This window comes from Triplophysa rosa, linkage group LG7 (assembly GCF_024868665.1).
Source record: "Triplophysa rosa linkage group LG7, Trosa_1v2, whole genome shotgun sequence".
Taxonomy (NCBI): domain Eukaryota; kingdom Metazoa; phylum Chordata; class Actinopteri; order Cypriniformes; family Nemacheilidae; genus Triplophysa; species Triplophysa rosa.
The window spans coordinates 23258301-23280590 of NC_079896.1; the positions used below are offsets into that span (position 1 = coordinate 23258301).

The following is a 22290-nucleotide window of genomic DNA, read 5'->3' on the forward strand; positions in this document are numbered from 1 at the left end:
AGAGTTTATTTGATCCCAGAGGGAGGACTTACACACAAAAAGTACCAACACAACATGATGTACAAATGTAACGCATATGTTTGAATTCATCACTTTTTGTTGCTGTGAGAAAAGAGCTGTAGATATGCCAGTTTTACCACGGTACAGATGTATTGGGACGAGTACATGTTACAGGATAGAACAATCACCAGTAGTGCTAGAGAATATTTAATTTGGGGGCTTGATGACATCAGAAATTGAATGTCATTTGAAGGAAGGGGAAAGTTCATACATTTTGAATGCACAATTACATTTTGTACAGGAATATTATGCACAAAAATACTGAGAACGTTTCTGTAAATACTAAATAGTATCAAAATATATTTGTGATAATTACAATTACACAATGGTTAAAAGAACAAGAAAGCACAAGAAACAACTGTTGTCGTTGTACATGAAGCTATATCTAAAGATAAGAATCTGTTTCGAGCTATTCCGTTCCTATCTGTCGGCACAGATCATTCACTTTGAATTGTTAATTTGTCTCTTTCAGAGCAGCGGAAGATTAAAATTGCCACGATAATCCTGTATAATTATGCATTTACATAAACCCACTTTTAGTAGTAAAAATAGCAGCCATCGGGCCCACAGATCTGACACGCTGACAATAAAATAACTGCACAACCTGCAGCCAACACACTACAGCTTCAACATCACTACTGCAGTGTGTGTGTGTGTGTGTGTGTGTCTGTGTGCGTTTACTGCAAAGTACTGGCTGAACTCCACAGACTTTACAGTTTCTTTTTTTGTGACACACACAAGCACACAGAGACAAACGGCAATGAGCTGCCATCTACACAAAAACGCATGCAGTGGCAGCAGAGTCATTCCACGGAGACGCAAATAGCATCCGCCGCGTCTCGCACAAACATCGCTCGGCACTGCTGTAAGCCACAGGTTAAGATCACACTGGCTGTGTACACTGCGAAGATTCAAACGTGTGAGTGAATCTCGTAATTGAATGTTTTTTGTGTGGACAGAACACAGGGCTCACTCACGCAATTATGTTGGTCGACATAATGATGACATATTTGTCTAATACTAATGTTAATTTGGTTCTAATTGACGCATTTTATTGACTAACTTATATCTGTTGTGGATTATAGGTTTGATATTGTGAGAGCTATATATTTATATTTTAGTATGACATATTTCTCTCTAGTAAAAAGTAGCTGATATGTAGAAAGGATGGGCCAAAAGTGATCTCCATCTTTTTTTTCAAATATCATGAATCTTAATAAAGTGCTCTCCTATTTGGCACAAGAGACCGTTTTTAACATCCCGTCCTGTGTTTGATTGATTCTAAATGACCCGAGGGAGCATTAAAAGCAAATATTGTACAAACGCCCTCCGGACATCACTTTTGACCTCTTCTGTATAAAGGATGTTTAATTTCTCATACTGGCCATGTATCTCATTCCAGTTTAATGAGTCTGTTTGTGTTTTCATCATCCAGCGGTGACGGTGAGCTTGAAATCCCAGTTGCCCCTCACACAGCATCTCTGTGAGGCGTGCCGATTCGCCTCACAGGTGAAGATTTCACATTACAGTAGGTCTCATCACCAAATTCTGAGATGGAGTTGCCGATACGGCCACCATTTTTTACAACCGATAACAGTGTTACGTATGGAACCCTCAGAAATGTTGATTCAGGCTCAGCCTAAACATTCTCACTGTGTCAATAATCTGAATAGCCCAACTGTTAGTTAGTGTTCTGTCTATGCATTATTCATATTATCATACAAGGAATGGTCAGCTTTTACCAGTTTGAAGATACCGACTACGTAATTCTAATTCTCTAGTCGATCAATAATTGATGCATTCTTGTCGTCATTGTTAAAGTATTTATATTCTGAGAAAACTATAGACCACATATATAATAAAATTTATTTTGTTCAAACCTTTGTGTAATTGGCTTAAAAAAGCCTGTAAAGGCTTGAAATATTTCACTATGTGTAATGAAATCTAAATAATATATGGGTTTCACGTTCTGAAATGAGTGACAAAAAATATTGACCTTTTTCATGATATTCTAATTTTTTGAGATGTACCTGTATATAAACAATTTCGTTACAGGATGCTATAACAATTTCTTGGTGTTCTGACAAAATATTTTTTGTAAGTAGTCATCTCGGAGTTCTGCAAAAATACAGAACATGTAAAAAATGATACACAGCTGCACAAATAACATTTACATTCAGGCATTTAGCAGATGCTTTTATCCAAAGCGACTTACAGAGAAGAGAAAGGAAACAAAACAGTGAGGCGATTTGTCAATAGGAGGCAATGTAAAAAAATATGCCATCCTCTGCACTTTTGGCCCAATTTCGTAAAAGTGTTAAAAAAGGCTACAAATGCACATTTGTAAACTTGACAATCACAAATTTGAGGGTGTACACGTGCTACAGTTTACTGGATACATAATAGTGAAATTTCTCTCATATAAAGTGTGTACTGTGATAATTCTGTATGTTTACAGTTTTTCTCTATTGCTAACACACAGTTCATGAAACAATTCACCATTTTCTGATAATTATAAACACATTCTCAGAACCATGTTCTCATTCAGAAAACACAAACGCACAAAATAATGAATTGAAGTGTCAAGATGTAAACTCAAATAGCACACATTTGTCCATCAGTAAACATTCAGTAGCAAAACTGATGACACACCAATCAGAATCTCTGGATAATATCAATAGGAGCACAGGTAATTGTGCATCCTAGAATCATCTACTGGGCTTTATACTACTTAAACATACAGAATAATTACACTACACACTTTATATGAGAGAAATTTCACTATTCTGTATCTAGTAAACTGTAGCATGTGTGCACCCTCGAATTTGTGATTATCAAGTTTACAAAGGTGCAGAGGATGGCATATTTTTTTACATTGCCTCCTATTGACAAATCGCTTCACTGTTTTGTTTCCTTTATCTTCTCTGTAATTCGCTTTGGATAAAAGCATCTGCTAAATGCCTGAATGTAAATGTTATTTGTGCAGTTGTGTACTGAATTGTGTTGCATGACCAGTTTATATTGTTCTTTGGTTTTTGAACTTTTCTTGTCTTGTAAGATCATCTTCATCTACTTTACAGTAGTGTAATGTTTTATTTTTATTTTTTCCTAAAGCTCATTCTTGCATTTTGCTCTATCGTCACTCTTTTATGTTGTATATTCTAATAAACACTAAGCTGTCAAATTATTCTTGAATCCCACTAGATTTTAATAAGTTTTTTTTATTTAACTCACCAGTGTCTAAGACTATGTTGTAGTGTGGGTGTTTTTGAGGGCTTGTGTGTCATATCTGGGGGAAAAGTTTGGTTTTTCATCAAGGTTGAATGGTTTTGAGAAGAGAGCTTCATTTTGACCTGAAAATAGGATGCTTGGGGAATTGGGTGAGATGTTATGGATTTGTGCTTACTGTTTTGAGAATACGAGGCATTATTTCAAGAAATGTGTTTAAGCAATAAAAAATATAATTAAAAAAATTATAAAATTTTAATTTAATAAAAAAACGTAACACATTAACTGTTAGAGAATGCAATTATTACCAATATATTGAATGATCAGTTTATATACTGTATGTATAAACCTTTACATTTTATAAAGATTTTTGTCTGATTTATAACTTGTCATTGATCCAAAATGATAGTGTTATTCCATCCTCACTCATCGTTATCGTGAAGCCAAAAATGATAGATCTAAGTATCCTTCAGACTTAGATGTCTAGAGATGAACAAGAAAGAACAGCAGGCAGAAGAGGAAGTTAATGATATAATCATGAAAACTTAGTTGCGTTTAGATGCTCATTCGAACTCCTGACTAGAAACCGATTCTTCGGGTGTTTTTATACCAGCACAGACAGTGGAAAATGACTGCTTCACAACATTGTCTCATGACGTTATCAAGAACCTTATATCAAGACAACACAAATGCAGCATCCAACGTAAGGTTAAGAAACATTAAGAAAAGTAATATAGAGCAGAATAAATAGGGAGAAAGACATGAAAAAATCTACAACTAATACACTATAAAAAATAGTAAAGAACAATAAGGATAAGGAACTAAGAAATTAAATACAACACACAATGTTTTCTGTACTCTTAAGTCATAATTTCATCATCATTATAAAATACACAGCCACACTCACATAGGTTGCTTTTAAGAAATTCATTCAAAATCCTACGATCTATCAAAGAATGACTATAATTCCATAATGAAAGTAATTTTAATGCAGAATTAAAACAGACTGATATCGCTCAAAGATTTATAGAGAACTACAATATTGAATTGAATACATGCAGAATAAATGAATATCAGATATCGGGTGAATATCAAGAGAAAAACAGGCTAAACAAAGTCAAACAACCTTTCTCGGTTTTCTTCAACAGATGGCCTGTCTGTTGTGTCCACTCGTGAAACATCTCATCAGGTTACAACATTATGACAGTAACAGTTATATAAATGGCATAATCAATATCATATGTTAGAAAAAGACTAGATACATTTTCACAAATTACATGTATTCATTTTGCAGATGATATTATCCAAAGCAACCTACAAGTGAGAGAGCATTTAACATCTTGTTTAAGAGGTCAACAATAAGCTATAGTCCACAAAGCTGTATTTACATGTAGGAACAGAGTCAAAGCTTTACAGAAAAATGAACAACACACCTACTTTTTTTTAAACAAAGTCAGACTGCTCACAGGGTCATATTCAGGTGAAGGCAGAACAGGCAGGTTTTCAGTTGTTCCGTGTGATGGACTTCATAGGAGGTATCTTTAAGAAACATTTGACTGGTGCATGTCATTATTGACCATGTGGAATATTTCTAGTGATCAGAATCTAAAGGAATAAGTATAATAAATTATACTAAACAACCCATTAGAATCAAGGTGTAATACATTTGAAAACATGGTGTGCTTTGATTCATTGAAATACTTGCTGCTGAATTGGTTAAAGAGAGTTATGCAGACATCGAATGAATCTAAACACTGGTGTTTCTTCATCACACGTGCTCTCCCCAGACCCTAGAAGACCTGTTCCTTTGAATCCTGACTACGGGTTATTGTAAATGTTGTATCTACAGAGTTCATTTCACTTGTTTTTTCTTCTGCTTTCCACCGCACCGTCACTCTTTCTTCTTCATTGCTCACGGACGGACTCTTTTCACTAAACACCAGTCCAGACATTCTCTCAATTTCATAAAGTTTACGTGTCTTATATGGTTGGTTATCGGCATTGGCCACTGTATAGCATTCTACATCCAGTGTTCCATCATTTTTTTCTAGAATTATCACCTTGAAGAAATGACTTGGCACAGCTTTATCTCCTACGATCCGATATGTAATTTTAGACACGTTGCGTTCTGTAGGGCAGTAAAGTGGACCACTGTACACGTAAACATTACGACAGGTCTTTGTGTAGTTTCGACACTTTTTTTCCAACTTTTTCCAGTCGTTTTTGTTTAAGTCCGCTTTCTGAGGTGCTATGTTGCTGAGAAGGAATGTATCATCAGTCGCTTTCTGGCTCCATTTGTGGTTGGCGGCAGCAGCCAGATGACCTCTTTCGTAATTTCCCCTGTACACTTCTTTAGATGCTCTATAATATTCATGAATCATTCTGTCCTGAAAAAACTTTGTAGAGCGTTCAGCCACTTCTTCAGCCTCTTTTTTTTTTTTGTCTAAAGTTTTCTCGTTCAGTATTTCAAACACCCATGCGGCATTCCTGGTTCGATTGTCATATTGCATAACATAAGATGTTTTCTTCATGGTTTGAGTAAGTGAGGGAACTCCATCGATCAGTTTATACATTTTTTGCCCTGCTTGTTGCGTCTGAGGGCAAATGATAACAGAATAGAATTGGGATCCTATAAGAGAGTTTGAGAGTCTGCATAGCCTAGAGCGTCTAAGCTTGTTTTTAATTCTCTGTGCATCTGTTTCTTCGTAGTCATTTATGCTTGCTTTTGTTTCACAAATTAAGTCTAAATGTACAAACTGACATTAAACCAATAAGCGCAAGTAAGTTTCATTACGGCAAAACAATTCATAATATAACATAAATATGGTTGTACAATTTGGGAACCAGGATAGACAGTCTTTAGCCACTAAAATGTGCAATCAAATAGTGATAAATAAAATTCACTGTGTGAATGAAGGTTTTTGTATATGCCACAACGAAGAATGAACAGCTAAACCATACTTCAGTGCCACTGTCACTTTTACATCTCCAGTCAGGATATTGACACCATTCATTCTGATTCTGGTTCTTCACAACCAGGGGTCTTGAAGTGCCATAAAGAATCATTGTTGATGTTAGCTGTGCTTATCCTGTAAATTGAAAAAACATTTAACATCTACTGAGTAACTAAAAATACTAAAAAAAAAAAAAACATTTAGATTTTCAGTCTTTCATTACATAAAAAACACAAAAAATAGATAACTTAGTACTTACATTGTCCAGACAGAAGATAAATCTGCTGTTTTCTCGAAATAAAAATGGTAAACAAGCAGTGTAGCATCCCTCTCCAGATCTGCAATCATCAAGCAGTTATACTTTATTAATAATTATTATATAAAAGAAATCCCGGTTGATTCACTTCCATTCCCAGTTCTGTGCTTTTCCATCAAAGTGCATTGCCCATTCCACACCAAACACAGTTACTTACACAATTTCTTTCTGGACTCCACGTCTCTCCTCATTTTAGATGTTCATTGTCAGAAACTAAAGAGCAGCCTCTACATTAGGATTTTGGTTCTTCCCAAACCGCACCTTGATTTCATGATGCATCTTCAATACAAAGAACAAATTTAACAAAATAATTCCAGCCACGTGCACTCTAATACCTTTAATATTTAAAAAAGGTATAGATTTAGTCCAAGATGATCACATACTTACAAGATAGCACCCACAAGACACATCCAAGCGATGGTGTCTGCTTTAATCTCTCAGATGGTAAACCCAGAAAACATGGTACAAAAAAATGTATTTAATTGTATTAATTGGTGCAATATTTTACAACAGTCTTCTGTTTGAGTCACGTGACTTCTGTCAATCATCCGCTGTATTTATGACCATCAGGGAGCAATGAAATGGCTGTGAACACAAAACATGAACAGAGATACCAAAGAAAGCGTTTATGATTGGATCTGATTCATATCATTATCATTTTACATATCTCAAGTTAGCACAAACCTCAGCAAATCTGACATTCGCGGATATTTCTAATCCGCAACCCATCTCTCTCTCTTGGGCGAGAGTTGGATCAATGGTTAACACAGATCGACAGTAAACACAGCGGGTGAGCAAAAGGGTACATGATTATATGAAGGATGAACATGTTTTTGACGCTAAGCAAAATAATGTAATGACATTACTCACCCACTGTTTGAAAAATGGCTTCTGTACTTGATCGAATTGAGTGGAGAAACAGTCTGAAACCACACCGCAACAATTGCTTCTCCCAGCGGTTCTAGTCCAACGCGATGCCCGCTGTAGTGATTCTTTATCCCCGCAGCTCTGCTTCGGCGAGTGGACAAATATACAGCTGAAACAAAGGCAACTCCTTTGCAAATAGATCACTGAGACCTGTAGTCCAGTTTGATGAGCGCTAATATAGAAAATAAAACATTATTTACTTACTGTTACGTTAAGTCTATTCTATGCCAGCTGCCACAAAGGTTTTACAATGAGTTAAAATGCAAAAGACTTTCTCTTTGATTACTGAAAGTTGATTGAAAGTTAATTACTTTTATTTCAAAAACGATGATTTTATACTTTTGATTGTCATTGAAAAAATATCTAAAATAAAACTTCATATAAATACAAATCCATTTTTTTGCCGGATGGCCCGTTCTGGGTGTTTGCAGGTAAATTACTTTTTCCATGGTCAGTTGGATTGAATTGTGCCCTTATGTTTGTTACTTGTTATAATTACTTGCTATAACAATAAGCAAGTATGATATTGCAGTATACTAAAGGCAAACACTATTTTGCAATCAAGCAATTTAACAAAGCAATGTTAAACCAACCAATAAAAGCTAATTACATTTATGGCAGAATAATGTAAATGGAATAGAACCTTTTTTTGCATAAAAGGTTCTTGAAACTGAGAAAATAACCCTAGGGTTCATGTTCAATTACATATGTTTTCTCAAGTATAGAGCATGAACTTATGAAGATTTCAATAAATTATAAGCAAAGAAAGCCTAGTATACAGATGCTTTTTAAAGTATTTTATTTGCATGCATTTCATTTGTATTGCAATGCAAGTATTTGCATTGCATGCAAGTCCTAGTCTTTCCTGTAGCTCAGTGGTAAGAGCATTGCGTTAACAACGCAAGGTTGTGGGTTCGATCCCAGGGATTGCACATACCTATGTATAAATGTATAGGATAAAGCAATGTAAGTCGCTTTGGATAAAAGCGTCTGCCAAATGCGTAAATGTAAATGTAAATGAGGCCTATTCGCACGGGATAAGTGAAGCCTGTGATTTTACTAAATTTTACGGATTATGTCCCAGAAATGATGGCTTTGCGTATAGTTTATGTGATCACCAAATGAGTTAAGCCTGATTGTTCCCTCACAATATAACACCAAATATTTCTCAAAACCATTTACCAATCACGGTTCCTCTTTGGTGGAGTGAGCTGCGTTATTTTGGCTGCTTAATTTTATGTAAAGTTGTAAATGTGTTTTATTTGACCTGATGTTACGTTTCACACTTTATCAGACCCTTACCAGCTTTTTATTATTCTTTATTTACTGTTAGGAAAGTGTTAAAAGTGTTACCTGTTACCAACAAAACAACAAAATAAATTAACACATTCAATATGTAAAATGTGCGAGATTTAGCCAATACTGGCTAATTTTCAACTGTAGTCCGATACTAGATACAAGCACATAAAATATGTTTTTAAATACATGCATACAAAACAAGTTCTCATCAAAACAGAGTCAGTAAATGCTATCAGTACAGTTATATATATGTAAATACAGATGCAGTTCTATACAGTAGGCTATATGAACTATATACTGTTCAGTTCCTGCTCTTAGTCAGAAGAATTTACACATGATCTCTAGTACAACAATCACAGGCTACAGTAAGTAAACTTTTCCTATTTTCTTTAAAAGATACACAGTCGAATAAATGCAAGTCTACATAAATCTGTTAAACAGGCATAAACAATAGCATTTGTCATTAGAGGAATTAGCGCCTCTACCGGAAGCAGAAGTTTTTGTGTACCTCCATCTTGAAATTATATTTTGGACTATAATTTTGCAATGATGACACGTATTGGGGTGTCAGGTATCCAGAGGTATTCAGGTATTCCAGAGAGGTGTATAATACATGTGATAACATGCTGTACATTGAGTAAATTAAACTTTTGCAGCTAGGTTGGTTAGAGTTACATGATACTTCTGTATTGTTACTTTACCACAAAAGTAGACTCCAGAAAGACCATTATTCCTGTGACTACCCCATTCTGCATTATCAGTCTATTATCTCATTTTTTCATAAAATTATGACTGAGTGGGCCTATATATTGTAACGTTGGCACTTGCATGTTTATCTTCCTGTACTGCGCTCCAGTTCACCTCTACTCTTTGTTCCTCGTAATCCTGACTGAGACTCTCTTCTCTGAACAGCAGTCCAGAGGCTCTTTCTATGTCCTCAAGGTTTTTCTTGTAGAGAAACAGTTTTTCCCCATACAGATTCCATAATTTAGCAAGTTTATCCGGGTCTTCCTCGGAGAAAATTGGTTCTTGTAGTCCACAAACTTCCTTCATGCACATGATATATTCTTTCTGCAGGCGTTTTTCATTTTCACTCTTTTTATTATCTATGTTTTCATTGGGCATCATATAACATTCCAGCTCGCGTTTTCCATTTGTATATTCTAGAATTATCACCTTGAAGAAATGTGTTGGCTTAGCTTTAAAATCTTTGTTTTCCAGTTGTCCTACGATTTTATACTGGAATTCATCTTTTCCTTCATCAGGACAGTAGAGTGGACCAGTGTACACATAGACATTAGTACAGATTTCATCTGTAATGTATTTTCGACAGTAATCCTCCAAGTAACACCAGTACTTCGTGTTTAGAGATCCATGCTGTGGTGACATGTTGCTGAAGAGGAATGTATCATCCATAGCTTTTTGACTCCAATTGTGGTTGGCGGCAGCGGCCAAATGACCTCTTTGAAGTTCTTCATTCATTTTTTTAGACCCTCTAAAATATTCATGGATTGAGTCATCTAGTTTAAACCTGTTTGGTCTACGAGAAGCCTTTATTAGAGTTTCTTTATTCAATATCTCAAACACCCATGCAGCATTCCTGGTTCGATGGTCATACTTGACAACATAAGATGTTTTCTTCATTGTATTTGCAAAAGAGGGAACTTCATCTATTAATTTGTACCCCACATTCTCTATATTAGCATCTGGATATGCATGTGACCCCACATTTCTTCCCACATTTAATTCCTCTGTCATAATTGAAAGTGGGATTCGTATATAGGTTGTTTGAGAAGGTTCGTATTTGATATGTTTGAGGAATAGTGCCAGAATTGTTTTCTTCATTCCGCCTTGGTATTTTAGATTTTTAAGTTTCCTTTTGAATATACCTATCAGTTTCTGTTGTACAGGAGAGAGGCTTCTTTTCACTGATTTCACTTTCTTTGCTAAAGAGAGTTCAGGTGTCACTTCAGATGTATTTGGTGCATATTGCTCTGGCTTATATATATATTTTTTATTAAAGTCATCTGACGTTGATGTAGTTAAATCTTGTTTGAGATTACACTGTGTTTCTGTCATTGTACTCGTATCATACATTGACACCTCTTTACTTTGCAGGATTTGCAATGTCACCGCAAGAGCCTGGATTTTTCTTCTTTTTGAGTAGCCATGCATTCTCTGTGTTTTTCTCCAAGCTTGTTTAATGTCATTAAATGGCCACAAGTCATTTTTCTGTTTTTGTATTTCATATTTCTTTTCAATGGCTTTTTTAAGTTTGATTGGGTCAGACTTTATTGTAGCATGTGATTGCAAATCCTGAAGAGTGGTTCTCTCAACATGAACAGTTTGTTTTGCTTTAAGCATCTTGTCTCTTGTCTCAGAAGGCAAAGGAAGTTCAGATGTCACTCCAGATGTATTTACTGCAACTTGCTCTGGCTGATGTGTTTTTTTGACCTCCGTCATTTTTTCCATTACATGACTTCCATTACTTTTTCCATCATTGTCATTTTTTCTCAAGCAAGCTGGAGCATTTACTATTTCTTCCGTATTATCGTGTGACTCTGAGATGTCGCCCTGTGGTTGGCTTTTCTCACTGTTTTCTGTGGATGATGATTGTTGACTTGCCGATCCTATATCACACTGATCTAGGGAACTTACACGAGACGTGTTTGTCCTGCTTATTATTTTCTTGTACCATACCAGTTTATCAAGGAGTTGAGACACTTCTCTTTCATATGTCTTCATCACTTGATACATTATCACAAATGTCCATGCTCCTTTCTGATTTTCATGTATTCTTTGTGTTTTCCCCCAAGCCCGCTTAATGTCATCAACTGGCCATAAATCATTTTCCAGTGTCTGGATCCTATATTTTCTTTCAATGGCATTTGTCACTTTTTTTAGGTCAGGCTTTTGTTTTACATATAAAGACAGCTTTTGTACTAATTCCTTCAGAGTGATTTCAGGTGGGGCTGTTCCTCCTTTCTTGAGAGTGGTTCTGTCACCATTATCAGTTTGTTTTGCTTTATATACTTTGTCTCTTGTCTCAAAAGGTGAATGGAATTCAGTTGTCAGTTCAGATGTATTTACTGATGTAATTTCTTCCAGAAAATCATACAACTCTGATGTATTTAAATCTTGTCTTTCTGTCATTGTACACGCATCAAACACTGACTCCTCCTTTCTTTGCTGGATTTGCAACATTATTGAGGAGTTCAGGTTTTTTTCTTTGTTAGTAGACTTGTATTATTTGTGTTTTCCTCCAATCTGGTTCAATATAATCATCTAGCCATAAGCCATATTCAGTTTCTAGATCCCATATTTCTTTTCAATGGCTTTTTCAGCTTTGATTAAGTTAGGATTTCAGTTTACATATACAGTCAAATTCTGGACTAATTCCTCATCCTTCGGTTCTTCTTTACTTCCAAGTGTCTTACAGTGGCGCTGACAGTTCAGTGGTCAGACTTGTTATACACCTCCTGACATGGACATCCTATAAGTTAAGAACAAATGCAGTGTTTTGGTCCACACCTCTAGGTCATACAAAGAAAGAAGCCTATAGTTCTGGAGTCAGCAACCGGAGGCACGCATGCCACTATTGGCAGACTAAAGGACAATTAATGCATGCCACCATGAATGAATGTTGTATTTATAAAATGTGTTTATTTTACAAATATTCCAGCCCAGTTTGAATTCACATGACAATTTAACTATTAATCCTTAATTAGACCAAGGGCCAAGACGTTCAGCTTGGCAAGGCATCTTGCTTATTAATATTCTTGATATCTTTAATATTGACTGAAAAAGTCAGTGTAAAAGAATGGTTATAATCAAACTTTGCTGCTTGTTATCTTACAATTCGATTCTGAGACTTTTGCCTGGTTTTCACAGGGAGGGTCACATACAGCCACAGAAAAAAGAGACCATTCCATTTTCATTTCAAATCAGCATTTCTAGATGTATTGTGGCCATTCCAGTCCAGTGTCGGTTGAACTTACACAAAATCAAACCTCAGGAGTGACATATAGTCAGCCAAATAAATATTACTGTTGTATTGATATTACCTGATAAAACTAGAGCCGAGTTTGACCCGTCTAGCGAGAATCATTTTTAAACCTGAATGTAAACGCATCGACGTGTGTTCAGCCTGCAGCTCCGCATGCACCAGTCAAACCAGCGGAAGCACCAAGAGTAATCCCGGTGGCCTGAGGATGAATTTGGCCGATAGCCTGATAAACAATGATAACGATAGCCTAATAAGTTGTGGATCTGTTGTGCTGACTGCACTTCTGTTTACCGTATCTTTGGCGAATGCCGCAAAAGAAAACTTGAATAAAGACGCAGCGTAATGCAGTTTCCTGATGGAATCTTAAGACAGTTTGTTCGAGGTTTTAAATGTTTGTTACTGTTATATGTGTGATTCCTCAAAAATACACCAAACGAACATGCGCTAAAGCTGTTTGTAAAGTACTGATAAAGTTAAGTATTCATCACTGTAACATGGATGGACTCTTTGAACGTATGCATGTATGTGAGGTGCACGTGTCGGGGAAGCTACTTTGAAATTGTAGTTAGATAAGCTACTCATAAATAAAAGTAGTTAAGTTTCAGCTTAGCTACCCATTTGAAAAGTAGTTAGCCAAACTACAAGTTACTATAAAAAAGTAGATAGCTTTTTTGTAACTACTTTTGTTTTTTTTCAACCTCACATGAAAAAAATACTGGAGTATAGTATTTTTTATAGCAAACTGTATAGTAAATTTCCTAGATACTGTTCCGTTTTTGTGATAGCCATGCGATTAAACACGATTAATCACAGAAAAGTCATGCGATTTAAAAAAAAATGTAATCGTTGCCAGCACTAATATATAACTGACATTTGGATATTTGACTTACCAGTGACAAAATGACAAAGAGGCAGCTTCCCGCAATGGAAAGTCAATGGAAAGGGGTTGCACTGTTCAATTATCGATTTTTCTTTTATGGCAAAAATCATTAGGATATTATGTAAAGATCATGTTCCACGAATATATTTTGTAAAATTCCTACCGTAAATATAATCAAAACTTTATTTTTGTGAGTAATATGCTATGCTAAGGACTTCATTTGGGCAACTTTAAAAGCGATTTTCTCAGTATTTAGATTTTTTGCACCCTCAGATTCCATATTTTCAAATAGTTATATCTGGGCCAAATAGTGTCCCATCCTAATAAACATACATAAACCGAAGCTTTTTTTTCAGCCGACAGATGATGTCTCAATTACAAATGGTTTTGTGGTCCAGGGCCAGATGTTTACCCCTGTGTTTGCCCTGTTTCTTTGTCTGGTTGTGGTGTTTTCCCCGTGTTCTGGTGTTGCTGTCTGTGTTTTTTGTATTAATAAAGACCTTTTAAACTGCATTTGGATCCAGCCCATATCTCATCGTAACAGAACCAAAGCACTGTGAGGCAATGGAGGAGGGACTTAAACTTAAAAACATTTTTGTATTGTATTTGTATTGTTTTACTAACATGATTATTTTGAGTTTATAATATTGTTATTTATTGTGTATCATTGTTATTTTCAATACACAGCATAGCTTTTAATTATATTTTTGGGAGGGGACAACGCTCAGATGGGTTGGGTCCTGTCCCTCCGACCAGCTGGGATCTCATTTATAAACGTTGCCACTTTCCGCGCAAAGGTTGTGATCTATTAAAAACAAACTTGACGGGAGACAAGGGGCGACATAAATGGTAAGTGAACTCAAGTTAGATTGCAGAAAGTAAGTGTGATAAAAACGATTATAAGCATTTATGCCTCACACACATGTAATTTCACCTCATATCCATTAAAGATCCACATTATCACGAAGATTAAATCTGCAGAGTCATTTGCGCTTGTATTGAGTGATATTTGTTTCATGCACCTTGTAAAATCCAACTCAAATCTTAAATAAAAATTCAATCAAAATATTTAATCAGTGCTGTCTCACCATCACACTATGAGCGCATGGGGAGGAGATGATCCGACTGAATAAGCTGAATAGGGAGAGCATCAAATACGATAACTGCAGAACACAGTGTAAATAAATAGTAAATATATTTTCCTTAAATACTGTGAATAATCATTGAATGTCAAAGTCTGGAAATACAGCCATTAAGCTCTCACACAATCGTTTCTCTTAATATCCTTGTTATCAGTCCTAACTGTGTTCATAACAAAACCATGAAGAAACATTCGTCTTTTACAATTATGTCTTCAAATTTGATCTCAGGTGAAGGACACCACTAATTACTGATGTGATTTTAATGCGGTGTTAATGATCAGTCTAAATTCTGTAAAGATATAAATGCTACAGAGACCTTCTTTGGCTTTAATATAATTAGGGGCCTTCTGCTGGTATTCTTCTTCTTCTTCTTAACCATGGGTGTCTATGGCAGCCCTATGAACTGTATGTAGGAAAATTATGAAACTTGGCACACTCGTAGTGGTGGTCCTAAAAAGTCATGTGGGTTTTTTCACCAATTATGGGGTCTTTAGCACTCACTCTATCGCACCACCAGCAGTTCAAATATGCACTTTTCACAAGGCTGTAACTTTTGAACCCATTGATCTAGAGTAATTCTACTCGGCTAATGTCATGCACTCCTCACGCTCATTGCATTCCAAGTGTTACACTAAGACTCCGCCCATTACAGTAGTGGCCATCTTGAAAAGTACAGTATCCCCTCCTAGAAATTGTCTCCGATTGTCATGAAAATTGGCTCAGACTATATTTGGACTGAGCTGCACAGACGTGACTTAAAAGAATAGCGATTTTTGTCGTTGTTCAAAAGTTGACCCTAAAATGTATTTGAGACTGTATCTCGGCAATTCTTCGATCTGTTGGTACGAGACTTTGTACGCTTTATCGACAAAATGGGGAACAGCGCCACCTATGGGTCGCTAGATTTGAAAAATTGCAATTTTTGCTCGTAACTTTTGAAATGTTTGTCAGAAATTTGTGATCTCGGTGTCTACGGATTCCTCGAATCGTGCCGGATCGGGTGAGTATGATTATGTCACGACTGAACGATCGGCTCGGCCGCCATTTTGAAAGTTGTCATCAATCGTGATATCTTTTGACCCATATTGATATATTGGCACCAAATTTGACATACAGTACGTCACCAAATTACAGTCCCAAACGTAACCTTAAAATTTCAAGACAGCGCCACCTACTTTATGCTTTAATAGCTTATAACTCTTGAACGATGCCGGGGCAAGCATGTCAACTGAGTGGGTCACCTGATAAATTTGCAAGTCTCTGGTGCAAGAGGTCGCTGGTTCGAACATTGTGTCGCTCATATACACATTTAATTTGCAAGTATGTGCACAAATAGTGCAAGTTTGTCCTCAAACGAAATGTATTGTTATTTTAGTAATGAAATAAAATCAAATAAACTGCGATGTATGTAGTGCAACTTAAAGCGGTTTACAATACATATAAATACATACAAACAAGAAACAAGTACAAAATGACATTCTTTCATTGTCAATTCTGACATCTGTCATCAGGGTGCTCTGCATTGACTGGGTAAAAATGGGCATGTACAGGGCGGCATATGAGGCTGATTCACATACACTTGCAGGTGATCTGTGATTTATAAAGCGAATATTGCTTACAGGTGTGCGCATGCATATTCTAAGTCAGAATATTTATTGCCATACGCTATTTTTGCCTTTCGGGCACATGTACACTTTTAGTAAGCATCCTATGCACAGTTTTATTAATGAGACCCCTGGTCATGTCTAAAAGGTTGCTGACCCCAGTTATAGTGTTATTAACTCTGCAAGGTCCTATATAATTTCTATTTTACTCAATAAGCATGTCAATAATAAAAACTACACAAGCAGAAAAAAATATAAACTGTATATACTCACCTGCACTCAAATGAAGAACAAGTTGCGCAGCTCTGATTTTATGTCAGTTCTGTTTTACCCTGTGCAAAACACACAACACACACACAAAGTTGAATCATTTTCTGCAATTGGTTTGGCAAACTGACTGTAACACCCCAAAATTCGTTTGTCATGATTCTAAAACAGTGGCTTGTAAACTATCGTTCTCAGTGTTCATCAGAACAAAGAAATGTATACACAATTGGAACAGCTCGAATGTGAGTAAATGATGACAGAGTTTTCATTTTTGGGTGAAGGATCCCTTAAGAAAAGCTTCAAGACCTACAAAAGCACAACAGATTTTCACAATTTTACGTGTGTTTTCGCAGATTTTCCGGTGTACTCTAATACCGCCCTCGTGTTTTTATTGCCAACAGACATATGTCTATGTTTAAGAAAAATATGTCACAGTACAGCTTAAGACATGTTTTCATCCACAGATTTTTTTTACGGAAAAACGTTTAGCGCTTCAAAATGTTGATCAGTTTAGCTGATGGAAATGCCCTTTGTTGATAACATTTCTGAAATGTTTACACAATATTTTTCTGTTTCTGTTTAATAATAATTAATTAATAATTTGTTACATTTATATTGAGCTTTTCTGGGCAGTCAAAGCACTTTACATTGGAAGGGGGGAATCTCCTCGACCACCACCAATGTGCAGAATCCACCTGGATGACGCGACGGCAGCCATATTGCGCCAAAATGCCCACCACACACGTGCTTATTGGTGGAGAGGAAACAGAGTTACCAAGCCAATTGGTACATATGGGGATGATTAGGAGGCCATGATGTATAGAGGCGAATGGTCGAATTTGGCCAGAATTTTTTTTATGACCACAGAGAGTCAGGACCTCGGTTTGATGTCTCATCCGAAGGACGGATACTTCGTTTTACCTTATAGTGTCCCCGTCACTATACTGGGGCATTAGGACCCAAACAGACCACAGGGTGAGCACCCCCTGCTGGCCTCACTAACACCTCTTCCAGCAGCAACCTAGCTTTCCCTCCTTGCTCTTTTTTCCTCCCTGCTTGGCTCCAGCGGGCAACCAGTCTTGGGCTGATATGGCTGCTGGCTAGCAGTTTAGCAGATAAAATCCATATTGATACTTAAATTTACAACTCGTCAAAAATTAGTGTGGTGCAGTGTTTCCCACAGGATTTTGTGTGACTATGGCGCAAGGTGGTGTCCAAATTAGCATATTCGTGACGTAATCACATCAAGCTCGCGTTTATTCTCTGAACTGTTACATACACCATGTTATTTTAATACAACTTGATGCCTAATAAAGCGTTTTCCTTTATATAATTTTATGAAGTCGTTTACATATTTCATGTTTCTGTTGTGAGACATAAAAGAGTTATTACAGACTAATTATTGCTCATGTTCAAATGTCCAGTCAGTAACTCGACAGGTGCTTGGAAAAGCTGTTTTATATTCATTCATTCACTTACTCACAAGTAAGCTGCTGTTTGTAATGGGCTGCTTCTCCCTGCTGCTCACTAAAGAACGGAGCAGACACCAAGAGAGACGATCCTGTATCAGGAAAGCAAGATCTCACGTTCATGTTCGACTGCAGACATGTTTCACTAATTGAAATATACTGTTTATCCAAAATGTCGTTATGTGCTTTTTCTAAAAGGTAAACTGTCATGACTCTGCCTCTTCATGTCATGTCTTTCTTGGTCTTGTGGCAGAGTCATGGCAAAGCCTTTGGTTTTATGTGGAGAGAGGCGTTTTGGGCCTTATGGCCTTCCATACTCTCTCTCCGGTCTCATCTCTGTTCCCGCCATCTCGTTCCTCGTTTAGCTTTCCACCTGTGTCTCATTACCTACACCTGTCCCTTGTTAATTATCCTTTGTTAGTCTCCCTTTAAAATGCCCTGGTGTCTATTGTCCTGTGCTCGTTCGTTTTGCCTTACCAGTCATGTTCCTGATTCCTTGCCTAGTGAAAAAGACCTTGTTACGTTTGGATTGTACCTGTTTGATGCCTTGTTTCTCTAGTCCTGTGTATGTTGTGTGAGTTTAGTTACATCCTGTTTCTATTGTTTTTGCCCCCTTGTGGGAAGTCTTTCTTTTTGCATTTTGTCTTAGTTCGTTTTCCCCATCGTGGGTTTTTGTTTGTATTTTATTAAAAGTCTTGCTTGTTACCCCGTACCGCTGCCTGCATCTGGGTTCTTACTCTGTGATCCATGACAGTAAACACTAGTTAAACACTAGTTTACTGTGCGCGCCTGTGTGTGTTTATGCATGCATGCGTACAAAATGGGGGTCCGAGTGACTGTGTGATGCATGCAAGTTTGCGGATTCAGAAACAACGCAGCAAAAGATTGCAAAATAGAGATTGTTATCTGTTAAAACTCTAAGTTCCATTCGAACTATAGGTTTCTTTCTGTGTTTGGATCACGGTTCCTTTTGAACTCTTGGTTTCCTCTAGGTTTTTCAAATAATCTGTCCGAATTAAATAAATGGGTTGTATGAGAATGTACTCAGCAGAGCTCTGGGAGCAAGAGACACTGTATTTGCATCAAACTCACTCACTTTATTTCAAGACAAGGAGCATTTAAATACTGTACAGAAAAAACACACATCATATGTCTAGGGTTTCATACGTCCAAATAAGGTAGAGGAAACATCTGAAAACAATCTAATCTAGGCTTTGTTTTATTACTGAATAGGCAAGGAATGTCGGCCCCCTCGTATGTGCCAAAAGGGCTTTCAAAAGACAGTGTGGACTCACAAAGAAAAGGCCTTCCCTATATGTTAATTTGTGCGGGGAACTAAATAATCTAACACAATCTTAATGTTAAAAGTGTAAAAATATTTTCGGTTCGTTTTGAAACTATGGTGGAACAAATTGGACTTTGGTGGGCTGCCATAGTCTTACACTGTGTCTAGATACACAGCTTGTTGTAATGGGATTGCACGCATCCAGTGTGCACAAATTTTGTAATGATAATGGGTTCTAAGCGTTTTGCTTTGCGCCGCGTCCGGTGTAGACACGGTGTAAGTAGTGAATTGGAGACACTGGGGGTGTCTGTCGAATTAAAAGGATACTTCACCCAAAAATGAAAATTCTGTCATCATTTACTCACCCTCTTGTCTTTTCAAACCTGTATGACTTTCCTTCTTCTGCAGATCACAAAAGAAGATATTTTGAACGATGTTGGCAACAGAAAACCGTTGGTTCTTTTGGGTTTTGCTCATTTCAGTTAAGCTAATGCAACCCCCTTAAAAAAGTTAAATACACAAATAAAATGTTTTAGGTCACAGCTGCACCTACTAATAACTCTTTTGCTTTGGATAATCGTTTGCTTTCAATGTGTTCTCTGACACGTCTACAACTATGACTATGACTGCATATTTAAGGGGTTAAATGTACTGTGCACATTCTACAAATAATATAACACTTTTTGATGGAAACTAGATGGAAACCTGGCTATAGTCTCATATAAAGTTGTTTATGTGAAGCCCTGAAAAAAGTCACTCACCTTCTCGAGTGGTTACGACTGGTCCATTCTGCAACTACTGTACAAAGACCAACTTGTTTTTGACATGGTTTTTATAGCAGCGGGAAGTGATAAACGGGAAACGTGGCACGTCACACAGAGGTCCCTTGTTCTCGTAGGCGTGTCTTCTGTATCTTCTCTTAAAGGGGTAGCTCATTTAAAAGTGTTCATATGAAGTTATGACCCAGAATATTTCTGTTGATCTTTTCCATATAATAAAAGTAATGGATGATATTTTTCTCCCGCTTTGAAGCTGAAAAGTAACAAATTTACAACAGCCTGAGAGAACATGTCTTTATACATGTACAGGAAATAATAAAGCCCATATTGGATTCTTTTTTGACTGATTTAAATTTTTAAATTACTTGAAAAAATCTTTATTAATAAACCTTTTTTTATCTGCCTCAAGTTACAATAATATATTTTGTATATTTATGTATCTTCATGTGTAATGATACAAAACTGTTTCATTCAGAATATTGTTTTTCTCATGGACAACTGATGGAATTTGTAATGGCCGATGCCGAAACAGTTGTTAAAAAGTCCTGTGGCCGATAAGATACCGATATAACACAAATGCAATTAGAGTAAAAGAAAAAAAGTATAGAAAATTGGTGAAACTAAATGAACTAATATTGTGTTTTACGTGGCTAGTTAGATTCAAAACCATGACAAATTGCACACATGACATTACGTTAATCTCCATTTTACTATGTGTCAAATGCTGGCTTTACAGCCGAGTGGTCTTTTTTAAGAAAAACAGACGATTGTTAAGTCTTTTTTTTGTGATTTATTTATTTTGTGAAATGTTTTTGCATGTCATGTTTTGCATTAATTACACATATAAATCCTTCTTTATCTGTTATAAATAATAAATAATCTAAAAGAATAATTAAACTTTAAATATTACTTATTCGGGGAAGGTTGAATTGACCTAAAAATGGTCAGACAGAAGATTGAATAATTTACATTTTATTAAACAAGTAACAAACATTTTATTTCTACATAGAGTTAATTAATTTCCAATGAGATAAAATAACCATAAGATTACTCCGTTTCAGCTCTGAAGTGAATTTATCTTGGACAAAATTGTAAATTTTTTCATAATGTGTTTAAGGTGGAGTTGTTTGTAATTATGGAGCTATTCTATTTTTATTAGTCTCACCATGTAGTGAAAAGCGAGTACCATAAAAAAAGTATCGGTACTCGTATCGGTGCATCCCTAGTTGTAAAAATGTTTTATTTAACATTTGCTAAGACTGGCTGACAGTGATTAAGATGATAAGGTTGGATTTGGTGATTTACGGTTCACACGGTGCGCAGTGAGCGGTGGAATTGCCGCGCGGCAGGCGCCTTTGAGCCGAAGTGGTTGCTGCTGCCATTACCGTTAACAAAAGTTTACATATTTTTATATTCAACTGCGCATGCAGCAAAGAGCCATGCCCGTTGCGGGATTTTGGATGGACGAGTTCGGCCTGCGCACCGCCTCCATTCCGCCAACGAAATGGCCCGCGTATTGCCACTTACCGCATGTTTCCCTTTGAAAATGAACTAGACAATCGCGACTGCGGCGCACCGTGTGAATCCACAATTACACACACCCAACTGAGAAATCGAAAAAAACATATGATGAAAAGAATTTCTTTCATGCTGCCAAAACACTCTTTGTCCCATATCTGCATGAAAACACATCAAAACTTTTCAGAAATTTACAGATGACCATCATCTGACAGTGAGAGAAAAAGACTGAAAGCACAAATCGGTCAACCCTGTGTAACTATGAAAAACATCTGTTAATTAACCCCTCTTTAGTTTGTGCCTTGCTCACCCCTACTTTTTCACCATCCTTGTTGTTTGGTACTGTAGAAATTAAAACATATCTATTTACATATGTGGTTTTACATATAAAGCTGTCAAATGACATGATTTAAATTTTTCAAGATGAATAAACAAACTGTGAGTGACAACATCAGGCTCTACGAAGTTACACAAAATCCAAATCATACCTTAAAGCTGTCTAATGTTTTGGACCAGTGCTCTGAATTATTCAATTTCTCTGTCTTGCTATGGAGAA

General features: G+C 36.5%; 2 protein-coding genes and 1 long non-coding RNA gene across 4 annotated transcripts; all 3 read right to left on the minus strand.

Annotated features, from left to right (window-relative positions):
• Positions 1–4153: 4153 nt before the first annotated feature.
• On the minus strand, positions 4154–6033 carry LOC130556249 (endonuclease G, mitochondrial-like). The gene has a single exon (XM_057337035.1). It carries the CDS (start codon positions 5859–5861, stop codon positions 5079–5081), a length of 783 nt encoding a protein of 260 aa, XP_057193018.1. The 5' UTR covers positions 5862–6033; the 3' UTR covers positions 4154–5078.
• A 354-nt stretch (positions 6034–6387) lies between these two features.
• Positions 6388–7652, minus strand: LOC130556250 (uncharacterized). Its single transcript, XR_008963203.1, has 3 exons — positions 6946–7652; positions 6716–6837; positions 6388–6580 (listed from the first exon to the last, which is right to left on the minus strand). It is a non-coding gene; the product is annotated as an uncharacterized LOC130556250 (long non-coding RNA).
• Positions 7653–7966: 314 nt separating this feature from the next.
• Positions 7967–20250, minus strand: LOC130556248 (uncharacterized). Of its 2 annotated transcripts, XM_057337034.1 has the most exons (4): positions 20199–20227; positions 19821–19839; positions 16690–16748; positions 7967–12277 (listed from the first exon to the last, which is right to left on the minus strand). In XM_057337034.1, exon 4 carries the CDS (start codon positions 11986–11988, stop codon positions 9571–9573), a length of 2418 nt encoding a protein of 805 aa, XP_057193017.1. In that variant the 5' UTR covers positions 11989–12277; positions 16690–16748; positions 19821–19839; positions 20199–20227; the 3' UTR covers positions 7967–9570. The 2 variants fall into 2 exon arrangements, with proteins under 2 accessions (XP_057193017.1, XP_057193016.1); XM_057337033.1 differs by lacking the exon at positions 19821–19839 and having other exon boundaries at positions 20199–20250.
• Positions 20251–22290: the final 2040 nt, after the last annotated feature.

Coding starts and splice junctions, on each gene's coding strand:
- LOC130556248 (XM_057337033.1), bottom strand. CDS start 11,988: ATGTTGCAAATCCAGCAAAGAAAGGAGGAGTCAGTGTTTGATGCGTGT.
- LOC130556249 (XM_057337035.1), bottom strand. CDS start 5,861: ATGTATAAACTGATCGATGGAGTTCCCTCACTTACTCAAACCATGAAG.